The 14410-nt window shown below is 39.6% G+C and overlaps 1 protein-coding gene across 2 annotated transcripts in view; it reads left to right on the top strand.

Annotated features, from left to right (window-relative positions):
* The window catches only part of LOC121168132 (pleckstrin homology domain-containing family A member 3), a 32670-nt gene extending 19406 nt beyond the window's left edge, over positions 1-13264 (top strand). For both annotated transcript variants that reach the window (XM_040997933.1, XM_040997932.1), the window contains 4 exons: positions 3585-3749; positions 6553-6596; positions 8083-8198; positions 12168-13264. In XM_040997933.1, coding sequence (XP_040853867.1) covers positions 3585-3749; positions 6553-6596; positions 8083-8198; positions 12168-12295 — 453 coding nt within the window. In that variant the 3' untranslated portion in view covers positions 12296-13264. The remainder of the gene's footprint in view (positions 1-3584; positions 3750-6552; positions 6597-8082; positions 8199-12167) is intronic.
* Positions 13265-14410: the final 1146 nt, after the last annotated feature.

Below are 14410 nucleotides of genomic sequence, written 5' to 3'. Positions count from 1 at the left end.
TGCTGTTCTCTTTTTCTTGATAATAGGGTCCAGGCCTCACATATGAAGTGGCTGCCATCTGCCACTCCAGCATCCAATATGGGCGGTGGTTCATATCCTGGCTACTCCACTTCTGGCCCAACTCTCTGACAAAGGCCTGGGAAAGGCAGCAGAGAGTGGCCCAAGTGCCTGGAAGGCTGCCACCCACATAGGAGACCCAGACCCAAACCCTGGATATTGTGGTCATCTGGGGAATAAACCAGCAGACAGAAGACCTCTCATATTCTCTGTTTGTGTTTCTCCTTCTCTTTGCAATTCAGCTAACTAATTAAGTCAGAGTTAGAGTAAGAGACATGCAGAGAGATCTTTTACCTGTTGGCTCACTCCCCAGATGGCTACCCAGGCTAGGACTGGGCTAGGCTGAGGCCAGGCTGAGGCCAGAGGCCAGGAACTTCATCCAGGTCTCCTACGTGCATGGCAGGAACTCGTGCACATGAACCATCTTCCATTACTTTTTCCAGACCATTAGGAGGGAGTTAGGTTGGAGTGTAGCCACTGGAAAAGAAACCCTTGGCCATATGGAATGCTGGCATCACAGGTGGTGGCTTTCTTTACTATGCCACAATGCCAACCCTGCTTATCTTTATGAAACAAATAGGAAAAATCACTCAGAGCAGTGATGCAGGAACCACAACTCAAATTAGTAGGATCTATCTGTGACAAGGCCTCACTTTTCCTGGTGTCATGGGACTGGTGAACACTATTGTTTTCTTGAGTGGAACGCTGACCCAATTCCTGGTCTCTGCTTGGTGTGGTAGAAGTAGATTAAGATGTCCTCCCTCTCTGTGGCTTTCTCTGGTGGGGCAAAATCTTGTGAGGAAGGAGAGATTTGATGTTGGAAGCATTAAACCTAATAGCGCTTCACTGTTTGATTATGAGCTCGGTGAAGGTGGGTCCTCTCACTGGACTCCAGCTGTTGAGTGATGCAGACAGGGACCCAGGTTGTTCCTGCTAATCTGCCATCTGGTATGTGGGGATTTTCTTTCCTCTCTTACCCCGGTATGACTGCAAGGTGACTGCTAGGATGATAAAGAGCACTGGACTCAGGTTCTTCCTTTCAAAGTAGAAAACAAAAATTACTGGAGCTCCTGAGCAGACTTTTTGTCTGCTCAAAAGAAGCTAGTAGAAAAATGTTGACAATGGGTCTTGGAGTAGTCCTGACTGGCTTGAATCAGTCCGCAATCATGCCTAGGGCAGGACACTTTATTGTCTTAACGAAATTGGACCTTGTGTTCTACCAAGAAAGAAGTTGAAGAATGAGTAGGACAGTCGTGAATTCTGGTGCCACGAAGTAATTGTAGGGTGTACCACTGGTTTTTTTTTTTTTGGTTAATATTTATTTATTTTAATTGGAAGATAGATTATAAAGAGAAGAAGAGAAAGGTGTTCTTCTGCCAGTTTACTGCCCACATGGTTAAGCTGATCCAAAGCCAGGATTGAGGAGCCTCTTCTGGGTTTCTCCTGTGCATACAGGATCCCAAGGGTTTGGGTCAGCTTCCACTGCTTTCCGAGGCCACAAGCAGAGATCTGGATGGGAAGTGGAGCATCTGGGATGTGAACTAGTACCATATGGGTTCTGGCACTTGAAGGTGCAGGATTAGCCAACTGAGCCATCACACTGGCCTCTTATTTTATTTTATTATTAATTTTTTACATGATTGATTTTCCAATACAATATTTGTTTTAATGTATGTAAAGCTTTTTTTTCTTGGAGTCTAATTTTACATATTGTTTACTGATGAGAGGTAATTTTCATTCCTGCATTGCTTTAATTTTCTCTTTTATTTTTCATTTTAAAATTATTTATTTGAGAGGCAGGAAGGGAGTGCACCATGTGCTGGTTAACTCCCTTAGTGCCGACACTGACCAGGCATTAGCCAAAGTTGGGAGCCAGGAGCTCATCCAAGTCTCCCAGGTGGGTGGTGGGAACCTAGTTACTTAAACCAACGTTATTGCACCTCGGTGAATGTTAGTAGGAAGCTAGAGTCCTGAGCAGGAGCCAGGTGTCAAAGCCAAGTACTCTTTTTTTTTAATTGTAAAATCAGATATACAGAGAGGAGGAGAGACAGACAGGAAGATCTTCCATCTGATGATTCACTTCCCAAGTGAGCACAATGGCCGGTACTGCGCCGATCCAAAGCCAGGATCCAGGAACTTCTTCTGGGTATCCCACATGGGTGCAGGGTCCCAAGGCTTTGGGCCATCCTCAACCGCCTTCCCAGGCCACAAGCAGGGAGCTGGATGGGAAGTGGAGCTGCTGGGATTAGAACCGGCGCCCGTATGGGATCCTGGTGTATTCAAGGGGAGGACTTTAGTTGCTAGGCCACTGTGCTGGGCTCGTCGTAGGAGTATCTTACCCAGAATCTTAAGCCCTAGGGCTAAACACCTGCCTGTATTTTTTTTATTTTTTAGTTTTTTAATTTGCATTTTTTTGTTTGGAGAGAGACTTAAGAATGCTTTCATCTACTGATTGATTCCTCTGAGTTCCTGCAAAAGCCATGGCTGGGCTGGAAGTCAATCAGGACCTCCCACATGAATGACAGGGACCCAGGAACTTGTGTATCATCTTCTGCCTTCCAGGGTGAGCAGGGGCAGGAAGGTGGAACAAAAATTGAGAAGCGGTATAGTGGTGAATCAGGTTAAGTTGCTGCCTGTCTGAGGCACTGGCATCCGTATGATTGCTGGTTTATGTCCTCACTGTTCTGCTTTTGTTTTTTAATTCTTCTTATTAAAGATTTATTTATTTATTTTTATTAGAAAGCCAGATATACAGAGAGGAGGAGAGACAGAAAGATCTCCTGTCTGCTAATTCACTCCCTAAGTGACCACAGTGGCTGGAGCTGAGCTGATCTAAAGCCAAGATCCCAGAGCCTCTTCTGGGTCTCCCACTCAGGTGCAGCGTCCCAAGGGTTTGGGGCGTCTTCCACTACTTTCTCAGGCCACAAGCAGGGAGCTGAATGGAAAGCAGGGCTGCCAGGATTAGAACCGGCACTCATATAGGAGCCTGACACGTTCAGGGTGAGGTAGCCATTAGGCTATCGTGCCAGGCCTGGCTGTTCCACTTCTAATCTGGCTTCCTGCTAATCCAGCTGGGAAGGCAGTGGTAGGTGGCCTGAGTGCTTGGGCCCCTGCCACCCATGTGGCAGACCTGGAGGAAGCTGCTGGGCACCACCCTCATCCCAGCCCCAGTGTTAGTCGTTTTTGTCTTTTGGGGCAAGATCTAGTCGATGGAGGTGCTGTCTGTCTGTCTGTAACTCTACCTTTCAAATAAAATAAGTAAATAAATAAAACAAACATAAAGTGGACAATCCAGGATTGAAGCCAGAACTCTGATCTAGGATACAGATGTTCTAAGCAGTGTTGAATGAACGGTTGTACCAAATGGCTACCCTCTCTCTAAGTTTCTAAGATAGTGTATTTTCAAGAAATTTGAATATACCTTGGTAATATATCTGTTAGAGATGATGTGTTAATACTTGTTTATAGGATTGCATGTGATTCCATGTAGCCATTACAAGTCTGCTCAAATCTTGGTTGTTTTTCAGAATATGAATGAAGCCTCTTCCCTGCTCAGTGCTACATGTAATACCTTCATCACGACACTTGAAGAATGTGTGAAGATAGCGAATGCCAAGTTTAAGCCTGAGATGTTTCAAATGCCTCATCCGGATCCTTTAGTTTTTCCTGTGTCACCTTCTCCTGTTCAAATGGTTGGAACATTTTCTTTTCTTAGTGATAGTCTACCTGGATTTTTGTTTTGTTTTGATTTTCAACATGGAAACAGTAACTTATGGGTTGATTTTGTGTGTTTGTACTCCTGGTTTGTATTGGATCTTCTCAGCTGATGAGCTCAGCATAGGTACCAGTGTGCTTTATGCAGCCAAACCCGCCCCATTTCCCACCACCCGCCAAACTGGGAGCTGCTGCTTCAGTTCACTCCAGTGTGCCAGGACAAATGCTGTGATGTGCACTGTGACACAGAAGGTGTGATTGAGCTTGGTAGAACTTCGCAGGGGTGTTTTACCCAGGGTCGGAGTTCTGCTCAGTGGATCTTCAAAGGAGTTGCAGAGGATTTGAAATGTACCAGTGAGTACAGTGTTTCTTAGTTAGCATACATGTTTGAATTATCCAGATAAACAAATTTAGTTAATCTCTGTAATCCTCAGTTTCTGCATCAGCAAAATAAAGTCTCTTCTGCAGGTTGGAAAATCATTGCAAAGTATGTGACCTGCTTAATGTTGGCTGCTTAATGCCAGTTCTTTGTCTGCTGATCTGTTTGAACAGCAGGTACTCTTTGCTGTGGGTGGTGGATTCATTGTTCTTTCCAAGCTAATAAATTTGCTCTTGCATGTTGTGGTAGAACTTGTAGATGAGATAAGATCTGAGTCACCAAAGTATTTTTAGGGACTCATTTGAAAGAGCAAGAGTGCAGTTACCTGAAGGTCATATTATTCACTGTATCCAATCTAGTTATGTGGGATTTAGTAAAGATTGTTGCCTAAATTTACGTGAATATTTATTTGTTTATTTGCAAGGCAGAAAGAAAGAGGGAGGGACATAGAGAAAGAGATTTTCCCCAAATGGCTGCAACAACAAAGACTAGAACAACCAGGATCCAGGACCCAGGCACTCTGGGCTCTTCCAGGTGTGCGGCAGTGATCCAAGCACCGTAGACTTCTGCCTTTTCACACGCGTTAGCAGGGAACTAGATCAGGAAGAGAACATCCAGGACTCCAGTTGACACTCTGATAGGGGAATGAGTGGAAGGCCTGTGTCTCAGCAGTGGTGTAATTCACTGCACCACAGTGCCAGCCCCTGTCCACATGTACTTACGGTTTTCTAATCATTGTAAGATGGTCTAAGAGACAGAGACTGTAAAAGTCATTGTTTGCATTAGTTTGTAAAGAGCTTGGTTAACGTAAGTAGTGATAAGGATGGACTGTCTGGTAGGACTTCTCTAAACCTCTCTTATGTTACTTGTATTACGTATTTCCAAGAAGGGAAGGTAGTGTGTAGAGTTTCTGAAACTTCTTTGACAATTGAGCCTTTTTTTTTTTTTGCTTTTGGATACCAGCTAACAAGATTGTGGAATTCAGTGGGTTATAGTTGGAGAGATATTATATAAACTTTAAGAATATATGTACTTGAGCAAAAAGCCACCAGTCTTTCAAGATAAATATTTAGTGCTGTGTTCCAGGTTGATATTTAAGTATGAAGGGGTGCACGTTTTGCTTTTTTTTTTTTAAGATATATATTTTGATATAGTTAAAATGCATCAGAACTACTTTGATTTTTTTATTGGACTTCTCAGGACATTTTTGTAACTTCTGTTACAGATGCTCTGAATATGGAGAAGTCATTTGTATTCATATATAAGAAACTGTAATAATTCTTTTTTAAGCCTAAACATTTCATTTGTAGAAAAATCACAGGAAATCATAAGTTCATCTAGGAAATATTTGGTTGGAGGTCATTCATTTTTCTTAGCTATGCCATTCTACTACATATGAAGAGCAAGAATTGTAGCTTATGGTAATTTTTGTGGACATAGATAACAAGGTGAAACAGGCTTCATGAACAAAATATTTTCATAGAATAATACGTTATTTATGTGAAAGCTTCATATTTTTAGATTTATTTGTCTTTATTTGAAAAACTGATTTGTGGAAAAAGAAGGAAAGAGAGAGAGAGATCTTCGATCCAATAGTTTACTTCTGAAGTGGCTGCAATGGCTAGAGCTGTGCCAGTTTGAAGCTTGGAGCTTCTTCCAGGTCTCCCACATCAATGCAGGGATGTGCAGTACTTCGACCTTCCTTTATTCCTTTTCCAGACACATTAATAGGAATCTGGATTGAAAGTGGAGCAGTTGGGACTAGAACCAGCACTTGGAGTTGGAGGTTTAACCTGCTGTGCAATGGCATTGGCCCTGAAAATCTCATTTTTGATATAAAACTTACTTATGTGAAAAATCCAGCTTAAATATTTAAGAATTCCAGAATTATTGAATCTGTTTGTAATAGCAGTCTTGGTTAATCTCATTGACTCCATCTTAAAAAAAAACTTGCATATAATGTTTTCAAATTGTTGTCAGTTCAGACAATTGTCAGTTTGACCCACAGCTTGAGTGATTATTATAGTAAGGGCCTAGTTGAGTGAGTGAATAATCCTGAAGAGAATAATTTCTGTTGTAACTGGTACTAATGTTCACTTACATCTACATGATTCTAGGCCATAAATTGGGTGGGTCATTTCTGTTACAATTTCAACTGCTGTTTCTCAAGGACCTAGTGGCTCATGTTTCAAACATAGAAGGCATTTACATAACCTGGGCTCATAAGACTCTTGAAATGATTTTTTACTTGATAAATTGATTGAACCTTCTAAATTTTGTTTAGTGTTATATTTATTAAATTTTCTGCTAATTGCATATTTTTAAAATATGTTTAAGTGAGGCTGATTCTACTTGACATACTTATTGTGCTATTTTTTGCTTTTTTTTTTTTAAATTTCTAGATGAAGCGTTCGATCAGTCACCCTGGTTCTTGTAGTTCAGAAAGGTAAAGTCACCTTTTACTTTAAACCAAGTTTTGTCAAAATTATCCTTATTTAGGGAAATTCTTATTAAGAAAAATGTTAATAGAAAAAAACAACTTGATATTTTAAAAGATATATTCATATCACACATTTTAAAAATTCATCTTCTAGATCTTTCCAATTTTTCAGGTTGTTGAATTATTTGTTATTTGTTAGTATTCACTTAAGTAGCTATGATGGTCTCACTTGTTCTTTGGAAAGTGATGAAATTATAACATTAGCATTGATTTTGCTACATTGAGACTGCTAAGTGCTGAGCCCTTACTGCTTGTTTGTTTTTTGATGTTTTTCCCTGATGATTGTATAGCCATTATCAAATCACTGATTTGAGCCATCAGTTCTGGGCTAATGTAACCATGTCCCTGTCTAACCTTGTCAGAGAATGCATAGTCTGTCAGCTCCTTTTCCAGAAAAACAGGAGTTTAATCAATCTTTGAAAAACTTACTTTTTTTTTTTAAGATTTATTCATTTTTATTGCAAAGTCAGATATACAGAGAGGAGGAGAGACAGGGAAGAAGATCCTCCATCTGATGGTTCACTCCCCAAGTAACTGCAATGACTGGAGCTGTGCCAATCCAAAGCCAGGAGCCTGAAGCTCTTCCGGGTCTCCCATGCTGGTGCAGGATTCCACGGCTTTGGCTATGCTCAACTGCCCTCCCAGGCCACAAGCAAGGAGCTGGATGGGAAGCAGGGCCGATGGGATTAGAATCGGCGTCCATATGGGATCCTGGCATGTGTAAGATGAGGACTTTAGCCACCAGGCCTGGAAAAATTACTTTTTAATCGAAATTTTTCTAAACAGTTTCTGAGGAAGCAAGTTGTTTATAAATACAGTTATGCTGTCATTAAATGAGGTGCAATTAGGGGTGGTGATTTGCTTCTGTGTTTTTAATATTTTAGTTTTTTTTTTTTTTTAAGATTTGTTTTTATTAGAAAGGTAGATCTACAGAGAGGAGGAGAGAGAAGGATCTTTTTTCCATTGGTTCACTCCCCAAGTGGCTGCAACAGTTAGAGCTGAACCGATCCAAAGCCCAGAGCCAGGAGCTTCTTCCTGGTCTCCCAAATGGGAGCAGGGTCCCAAAGCCTTGGGCCATCCTCAACTACTTTCCCAGGCCAGAAGCAGGGAGGTGGATGGGAAGTGGAGCAGCTGGAATATGAGCTGGCACGTATGTGGGATCCTGGTGTATGCAAGGCGAAGATTTAGCTTTGTTTTTCCTGTTTAGTCCAGGCCATGGCTGTATTAAAGTCACCAGCTGAATTCTGAACGGGTTGCCTTCCTTGCAGTTTGACCTTTGATTGAATAGAACATTGCTAATAAAGGGTATTGGTCATCAAAATAGTACTTTTTTTTTTTCATTTAAAGATAAGTCATTTAAAATTTCATTTAAATTGATAGTGTTTTATTTATTTAACTCCTTTTGGTTTGACCTTTTCTATTTACTTTGCAGGAGTAGCCACTGTATAAAAGAACCAGTTTCGACATTTCACCGACTCTCCCAGCGACGGCGAAGAACCTACTCAGATACAGATTCTTGTAATGATATTCCCATTGAAGAACCAGATAGTAAGTTAGACGAATTCTGTCTTTTTTTTTGGTCCTATTTAGCAAAATTGTGAGGCTTTGTAATTTCTGGAAATGAAAAATACTGACATTTAACACTTTACCTTGCTCTTGGATTAATTCCTTAGTTCAGAACTAGACAAGCCATACAGAGTCAACAGAAATGCTTATGTTATACAAACAGCTTTGCCACTAAGTGATGAGGATTGCTCTGTAAATAGTGCATCTTCAGGAATACATGAAGATGTGACCAAAATTTTGTATAAAAACAGAATCAAGGGGTTGGTGTTGAAAACTGCCAGAAACACCAGCTTCCTATATTAGCACCCATCCTAGTCTTTGCTGCTCTGCTTCCAAATTGCCCCCCATTAACTCACCCAGGAAGGCAGCCCACTGCTTGGGACCTTTGCATCTCCATGTGGCAGATGTAGTTGGGAGTCCTCTGCTCCTGGCTTCAGCCTGACCCAGTAGCTATGTGGAGAGTGAACCAGTGAATAGAAGATTGATTTCAATCTCTCTGTTCTCACTCCCTTCTTCTGTCTTTCAAATAAGTAAATAATTTAAAAAACGAACTTAGAAGGCTTATTTGATGAGAAATTTTTGAAGTCTATATGTAGTTGTACATTTTATATTTGTATGCATGGATTTCGTTTTTTTTTCCATGCCAAAATGTACATCCTTTTTGTTAATTTGGGGGCAGAGAGAGAGAGAGCAAAAAACGAGACAGTCAGGCATAGAGTGTTCCCATGTGTTGGTTCGCTTCCCATGTACTTGAAGCAACTGGGACTGGCTAGAACTGAATATAGGAGCTGGGAACTCAGTCAAGGTCTCTTGGTTGGGTAGTAGAAACCCACTTCTTCAGCCATCACTGCCGCCTTCCGGGTTTGCAATAGCAGGAAAAATTAGGAACTGGAGCTGGGTTTCAAACTCAAATGCTTTCATGTAGGATATGGATGAGTTAATGAGTATTTTCAATATTACGCTAAATACCTTCCCCAGACATATCTTTTATTTCATTTCCATGAACTTTTTCAGGTACTTTTGTGTGAGTGTGTAATATAATGTGTGTGGTTTTTTGCTGAATTTTAGTAATTTCTTTGTAGTCTTTAGTCATCTTTTACTACCACTACATTTGCATTTTAAAAACATTTTAGAAGAGCATGAATTATAGGTGAGATCCTGTGGAAAAATCAAAGAAATTTCTGAATTCAAAGAATCACTCAACAGTCTGCATTGTTAAATGCCTTAAAATGCTTAAGGCATGTAATTGTGTCTATTACTAGTGGTGAAATACAGTAGGATTCATTCCTGTGCTTTTCCCTTATTGAAGGCATCACACTATTATCATAGGAGAGATTTTCTGATAAAATTGATAACTCTTGAGGGAAAAATATTTATTTGAAGGGTTGTCAGAATATCTACTTTGAAAGTAGTGAACAGAAATGACTTTGAATTAACATAAAATGGTTTTCTTAACACATGTCCATTACACTTGTAATTTTCAAAATTATATAGAGCTCCTAATTAAGGAGCAGGTTGTATTCTAGGAGTTTATTTATAAGTCAGTTATTTTGGGTGCAAGTTTCACTTCTGTGAAAATGTCTTCGGGTAGCCTAGAAGAGCCCAGGTAAATCACACTGTGGCTGAAATTGAACAAACCAGTGATGTGATTTTCTAGTATTCGAATGCATTCGAAGCTTGAGTAAGAGATGGTTGTTACTTAACTAACGAGTTAAATTGGCTTAGCTGGATGATTTACAGCTCAGGTGATCGAGGTGCTTTGAAAGGGACTGCTGCTATTATTTCTGTGTATTCAGAAAATGGTGACATCTTTTTCTTTATGCCCATTTTTTGTTTTGTTTTTTAGAATAAATAATTACTGTTGAGTACATTACCATTTTGAAATTAATTGGGGCAATGGTTAGAGAAATGAAGGAAAGACAAGGGGCGAGGGAAGGAAGAAAAAAAAAAATCCTGTGCTACTTGGGCAAGACCTGGAAGAGGAAACAACAGGGAGAATGAACAGATAATACAGTTTCTGATCCCCCTTGCTTTTTATGCCTAATACACACTGCTCTCTTAGTCCAAAGCTAGAAGAGTTCTGTGAGTTGAGTAGACTACATTAGCATCTGGATGCTACTTTCTGTCTCTCTCACATGCACACAGATCATGTGATAGCCAAGTTTTTTTTTTTTAACTGCCCATTTTTCCTGAGTTTTCTTCTTTTTTTTAGGCATCTGGTCCTGAAACTTAAACATTTTTTAAAATAAAAATTTGTGTATTAGTATTTTGAAAAGCAGAGTGACAGAAGAGACAGAGAGAGGGATGTTTTTCACCCTCAGGTTCACTCCCTCAGTGACTACAATGTCCAGAGCTGGGCCTGGAGCAAACCTAGTAGTCTGGAACTGCATCGTAATTTCCCAAGTGAGTAGCAGGTGACCTAGGACCTGGGCCATCCTCTACTTTTCCTCCCAGGTACATTAGCACAAAATTGGATTGGATTGGAAGAGGAGCAGCCAGGAGTTGAACTGCCTTTCTAGTATAGGATGGTAGTATTTCTGGCTGTGGCTTGCCTGGCTGCATCACCGTGTTGGGCATCTGGTTCTCAATCAGAAACCGTTTTCACAGGATCTAGATACACGTGCTTTGTTAACACTCTTCAGTTAAGCTGAAGAACTGTGACACAATTGATTGTACAGGCATATTTACAGATGTACACACACATATGTTCATATTATACATACATATACTTTTGTCCTTTAGAAATTCTTCAGATGACTAGATTGGAAGTTTCATCCTTAGATTTCTATTTAAGCTGAAGTTCAGTGTTTCAGTTAGTTGACAAAGTAGACTAAATAGTGCTCTTCCTTATAGTACATATTTTGCAATTAATGGTGTTAGTTGAAAGTTATTATTACCAATTAGTCTCCTTGTGAGATGCAGCTGTTCCTGGTTTTTATTAATTTTTCTACAAAATTAGTAGAGGTAATATGTGGTCATGATAAATGCAAACAATATGTGTGTAAGTACAGCAGCCTTGTGATAGGATTGCACCATTCTTTTCTGCCTTGTTGCATGGGAATGGTGGTAATAGTTTTGTGAGCTGTATGCTGTGTGAAATGGTGGGGACTCGGTCTGGAGTACATTGTTGGCTTTGCTCAGAAAGTCTTAGAACAGAACAGGAAGGACCTGAATTTAGTTTGGTTTCAGTGATAGTTGTGTGATCTTGGCAAAGGTATGCACACTTTTTTGCACCTTGATCTCTTTTCCAAGTAACAAGAAGGACACCAACAGCATTAAAACAGATTGAAAAAATAGTTAAGAAAAATTCAGTGAAAGTTTATTAACTGCCCATTATATATCAGCCATGGTATTTAGCAGTGAAATAACAAAAATCTCTACTTAAGGTAGTTTTATAATTCATCTTATAAACTCTGAAGTTGTTCCTTAGCACTGTTGATAGAAGAAAGGTTAAATTGTGCTGCATTAGACAGGTGCACAGGCTGGCATTGTGCAGCTGGTGAAGCCATCACCAAGGATGCTGGCATCCCACATCAGAGTGGCCTGTTTGAGTCCCAGCTGCACTGCTTCTGAGCCAGTTTTCTGCTAATGTGCCTGGGAAGGCCACGAAGGGTGGCCTGAGTTCTTGGTCCCCTGCTGTTCATGTGGGAGATCAGGCTGCTGGCTTCAGCCTCACCCAGACCTGACCATTTGGGAATGAGTCAGCAGACTGAGACTGTCTATTTTTCTTTCATACACACAATTATACACACATCCCCTCTCTCCTTTACTCTGCGTTTCAAGTAAATAAATCCTCCCTCCCCACCAAAAGGCAGAATTGCAAAACAGTAAATAAAAATTAGCAGAAATCTTAAAAGAATATTTTGTCTCTCAGTAGAAAATGAAAATGTTGCTTCACAAAAGTCATAATATTAATAGGATGTTTAACCTTTTAATTAATTTCTCAATTAGGACCTGTTCACTGTTCAAGAAATACACTTAATGGAGACTTGACATCAGCAACCATTCCTGAAGAAAACAGACTTATGGCCAAAAAAAAACCTGAATCGGAAGATTCTCTTGCATCCTTTTCCTCCTGAGGAAACCCACGTGCCCAGCTTCCTCTAAGTATTGCTATGCAAAAGCTGCTGTAACTCAACTGTTGTTATGGGGATTCGTGTTTCCCTTAGGATTTCTCTGCACTTTATAGAATATTGTAAAATGAACAAAAAGCCCACATACTTTTGAAGTGTATTTTATCTTTATATAGTTTATTTGCAAGAGTATTTTCCTAATAACTTCACAGTATGAATATGCATCTTTTTTTTTAAACAAATAATGTAACATTTTGACATCCATAAGGACAAATGTAGATATTTTTCTAAAACATTGTGAGGGTCTGATGGATCAGGCAGTGAGGATCATAGCTTATAAACATGAAATCTTAGTAGGTTTCAGCTTGACAAAAGTGTGATACATGTAACTTGTGCCACGGACCAGATGGTCACTTTACCCCAGCTAAAACTGAGTTAGGATAACGGTTTGAAGATGATTGTATTGTATTCCTTTAAGCAGAAAGGAAACTCTTAATATTCCAAATAACTTTAATCCAAATACCATGATATTGAATCTGAGTATTTTTTAAGACTCAGGCTGTACTGTCCTTCATATGTGAAGTTGGCTCTACTGAATTTGTCAATACCAAATGTTGGGTTAAAGTATTTAATTTTTATTTATTTATTTTCTTGTTGTATAAAAAGGTTGCACCCTAACTTTTGTCACCTACCAAATTTAGGTTCTGTATGCATTGTTATTTACCTTGTTTTAGAAATGAGGCTGCCTTGTAGTGATCCTGCTCACTTACACCAGAGAAATAAACCACTTTCAATGGAAGAGGATTTTAGTGCTTTTTCCCCCCTCAGATGGCTGTGAAGCTGCTGTTGTAAGGTATTGTTTGAAGCTCCGTAGGATATCTAGAGACACTTCTTTTAATTTATGAATATTTATACAAAAGAGGAATTCTGTCAAGGTTCTGGGCCACTTGAGAATGGCATTATTTAAAGAACAAACATTGTTTGCTGATAGTGCCTATTTATATCTTTGTCAGTGTTTGCCTTGTTATCTGTGTTTTTAAATTCACTCTGGGTGATGGTATTGTCCTAGATTTTGGATGAAAAGCACTTTGAAACAACCTGGTTTTGGTGTTTTTAAGTTAATTATGTATAATAAAGATGTGTTTTTTGCAATCAGATGTCATATAATACATGGTGTTTTTTACATTCATTGATACTCAGTGCAATCTTTATAAAGTGCTGTAACTAGTATTCTTTATTGAGTTAATTTTATTTTTTCCTCTGGGCCTGCTGGTAATTAACAAATGAAGCATGCATGCTCTTCATTTTTGTTGCTTGTGAACTTGGTATGGACTATTTCACCGTAAGAGTTAATATTTGCTATTTATGAAACTAAATCTGTAAATACAGTCTTTCTTCTTTAAGTTTAAAATGGGTATAAAAATCTATAAAAGTGACCTGGGAAAGCAGTGAAGGATGGTCCAAAGCCTTGTACCCATGTAGGAGACCTGGAAGAGCTCCTGGTTTGGGAATAGCTCAGCTCCAGTCATTGCGGCTGCTTGGGGAGTGAACCATTGGATGGAAGATCTTCTCTGTCTCTCCTCCTCTCTGTATATCTGCCTTTCCAATAATAATAAAAATATATATATATATATAAATCTAAAAAAATCTATAAAAACATAGGAATGTTATACAACATTATTAAACTATAGTGGCAATTTTTAAAAAGATTCATATTTTATTGTAAAGTGGATATACAGAGAGGAGGAGAGAAAGAGAGGAAGATCTTCCATCTGATGATTCACTTCCCTAAGTGACCGCAACAGCCAGAGCTGAGCCAATGCCAAAGCCAGAAGCCTCTTCTGGGTCTCCCACATTAGTGCAGGGTCACAAAGCTTTGTGTCATCCTTGCCTGCTTTCCCAGGCCACAAGCAGGGAGCTGGAAGGGAAGTGAACCAAGCCCATATGAAGGTGAGGACTTTAGCCACTAGACCACGGCGCCGGGCCCATTCTTCTTATTTCTTAATGCTAGACTGATGTTTAACTCCACGTACAGTGTACCATCATTGATTGGGACTCTGTCCATTCTTTGGATGAGATGCCTTATAGTTTGTCCTTCCAACCTTGCTCTTTCTCCATTGT

The sequence above is a fragment of the Ochotona curzoniae genome, unplaced genomic scaffold (genome assembly GCF_017591425.1).
Source record: "Ochotona curzoniae isolate NIBS_2020 unplaced genomic scaffold, NIBS_Ocur_1.0 patch60, whole genome shotgun sequence".
Taxonomy (NCBI): domain Eukaryota; kingdom Metazoa; phylum Chordata; class Mammalia; order Lagomorpha; family Ochotonidae; genus Ochotona; species Ochotona curzoniae.
This window is presented reverse-complemented; position numbering and strand designations above follow the sequence as displayed.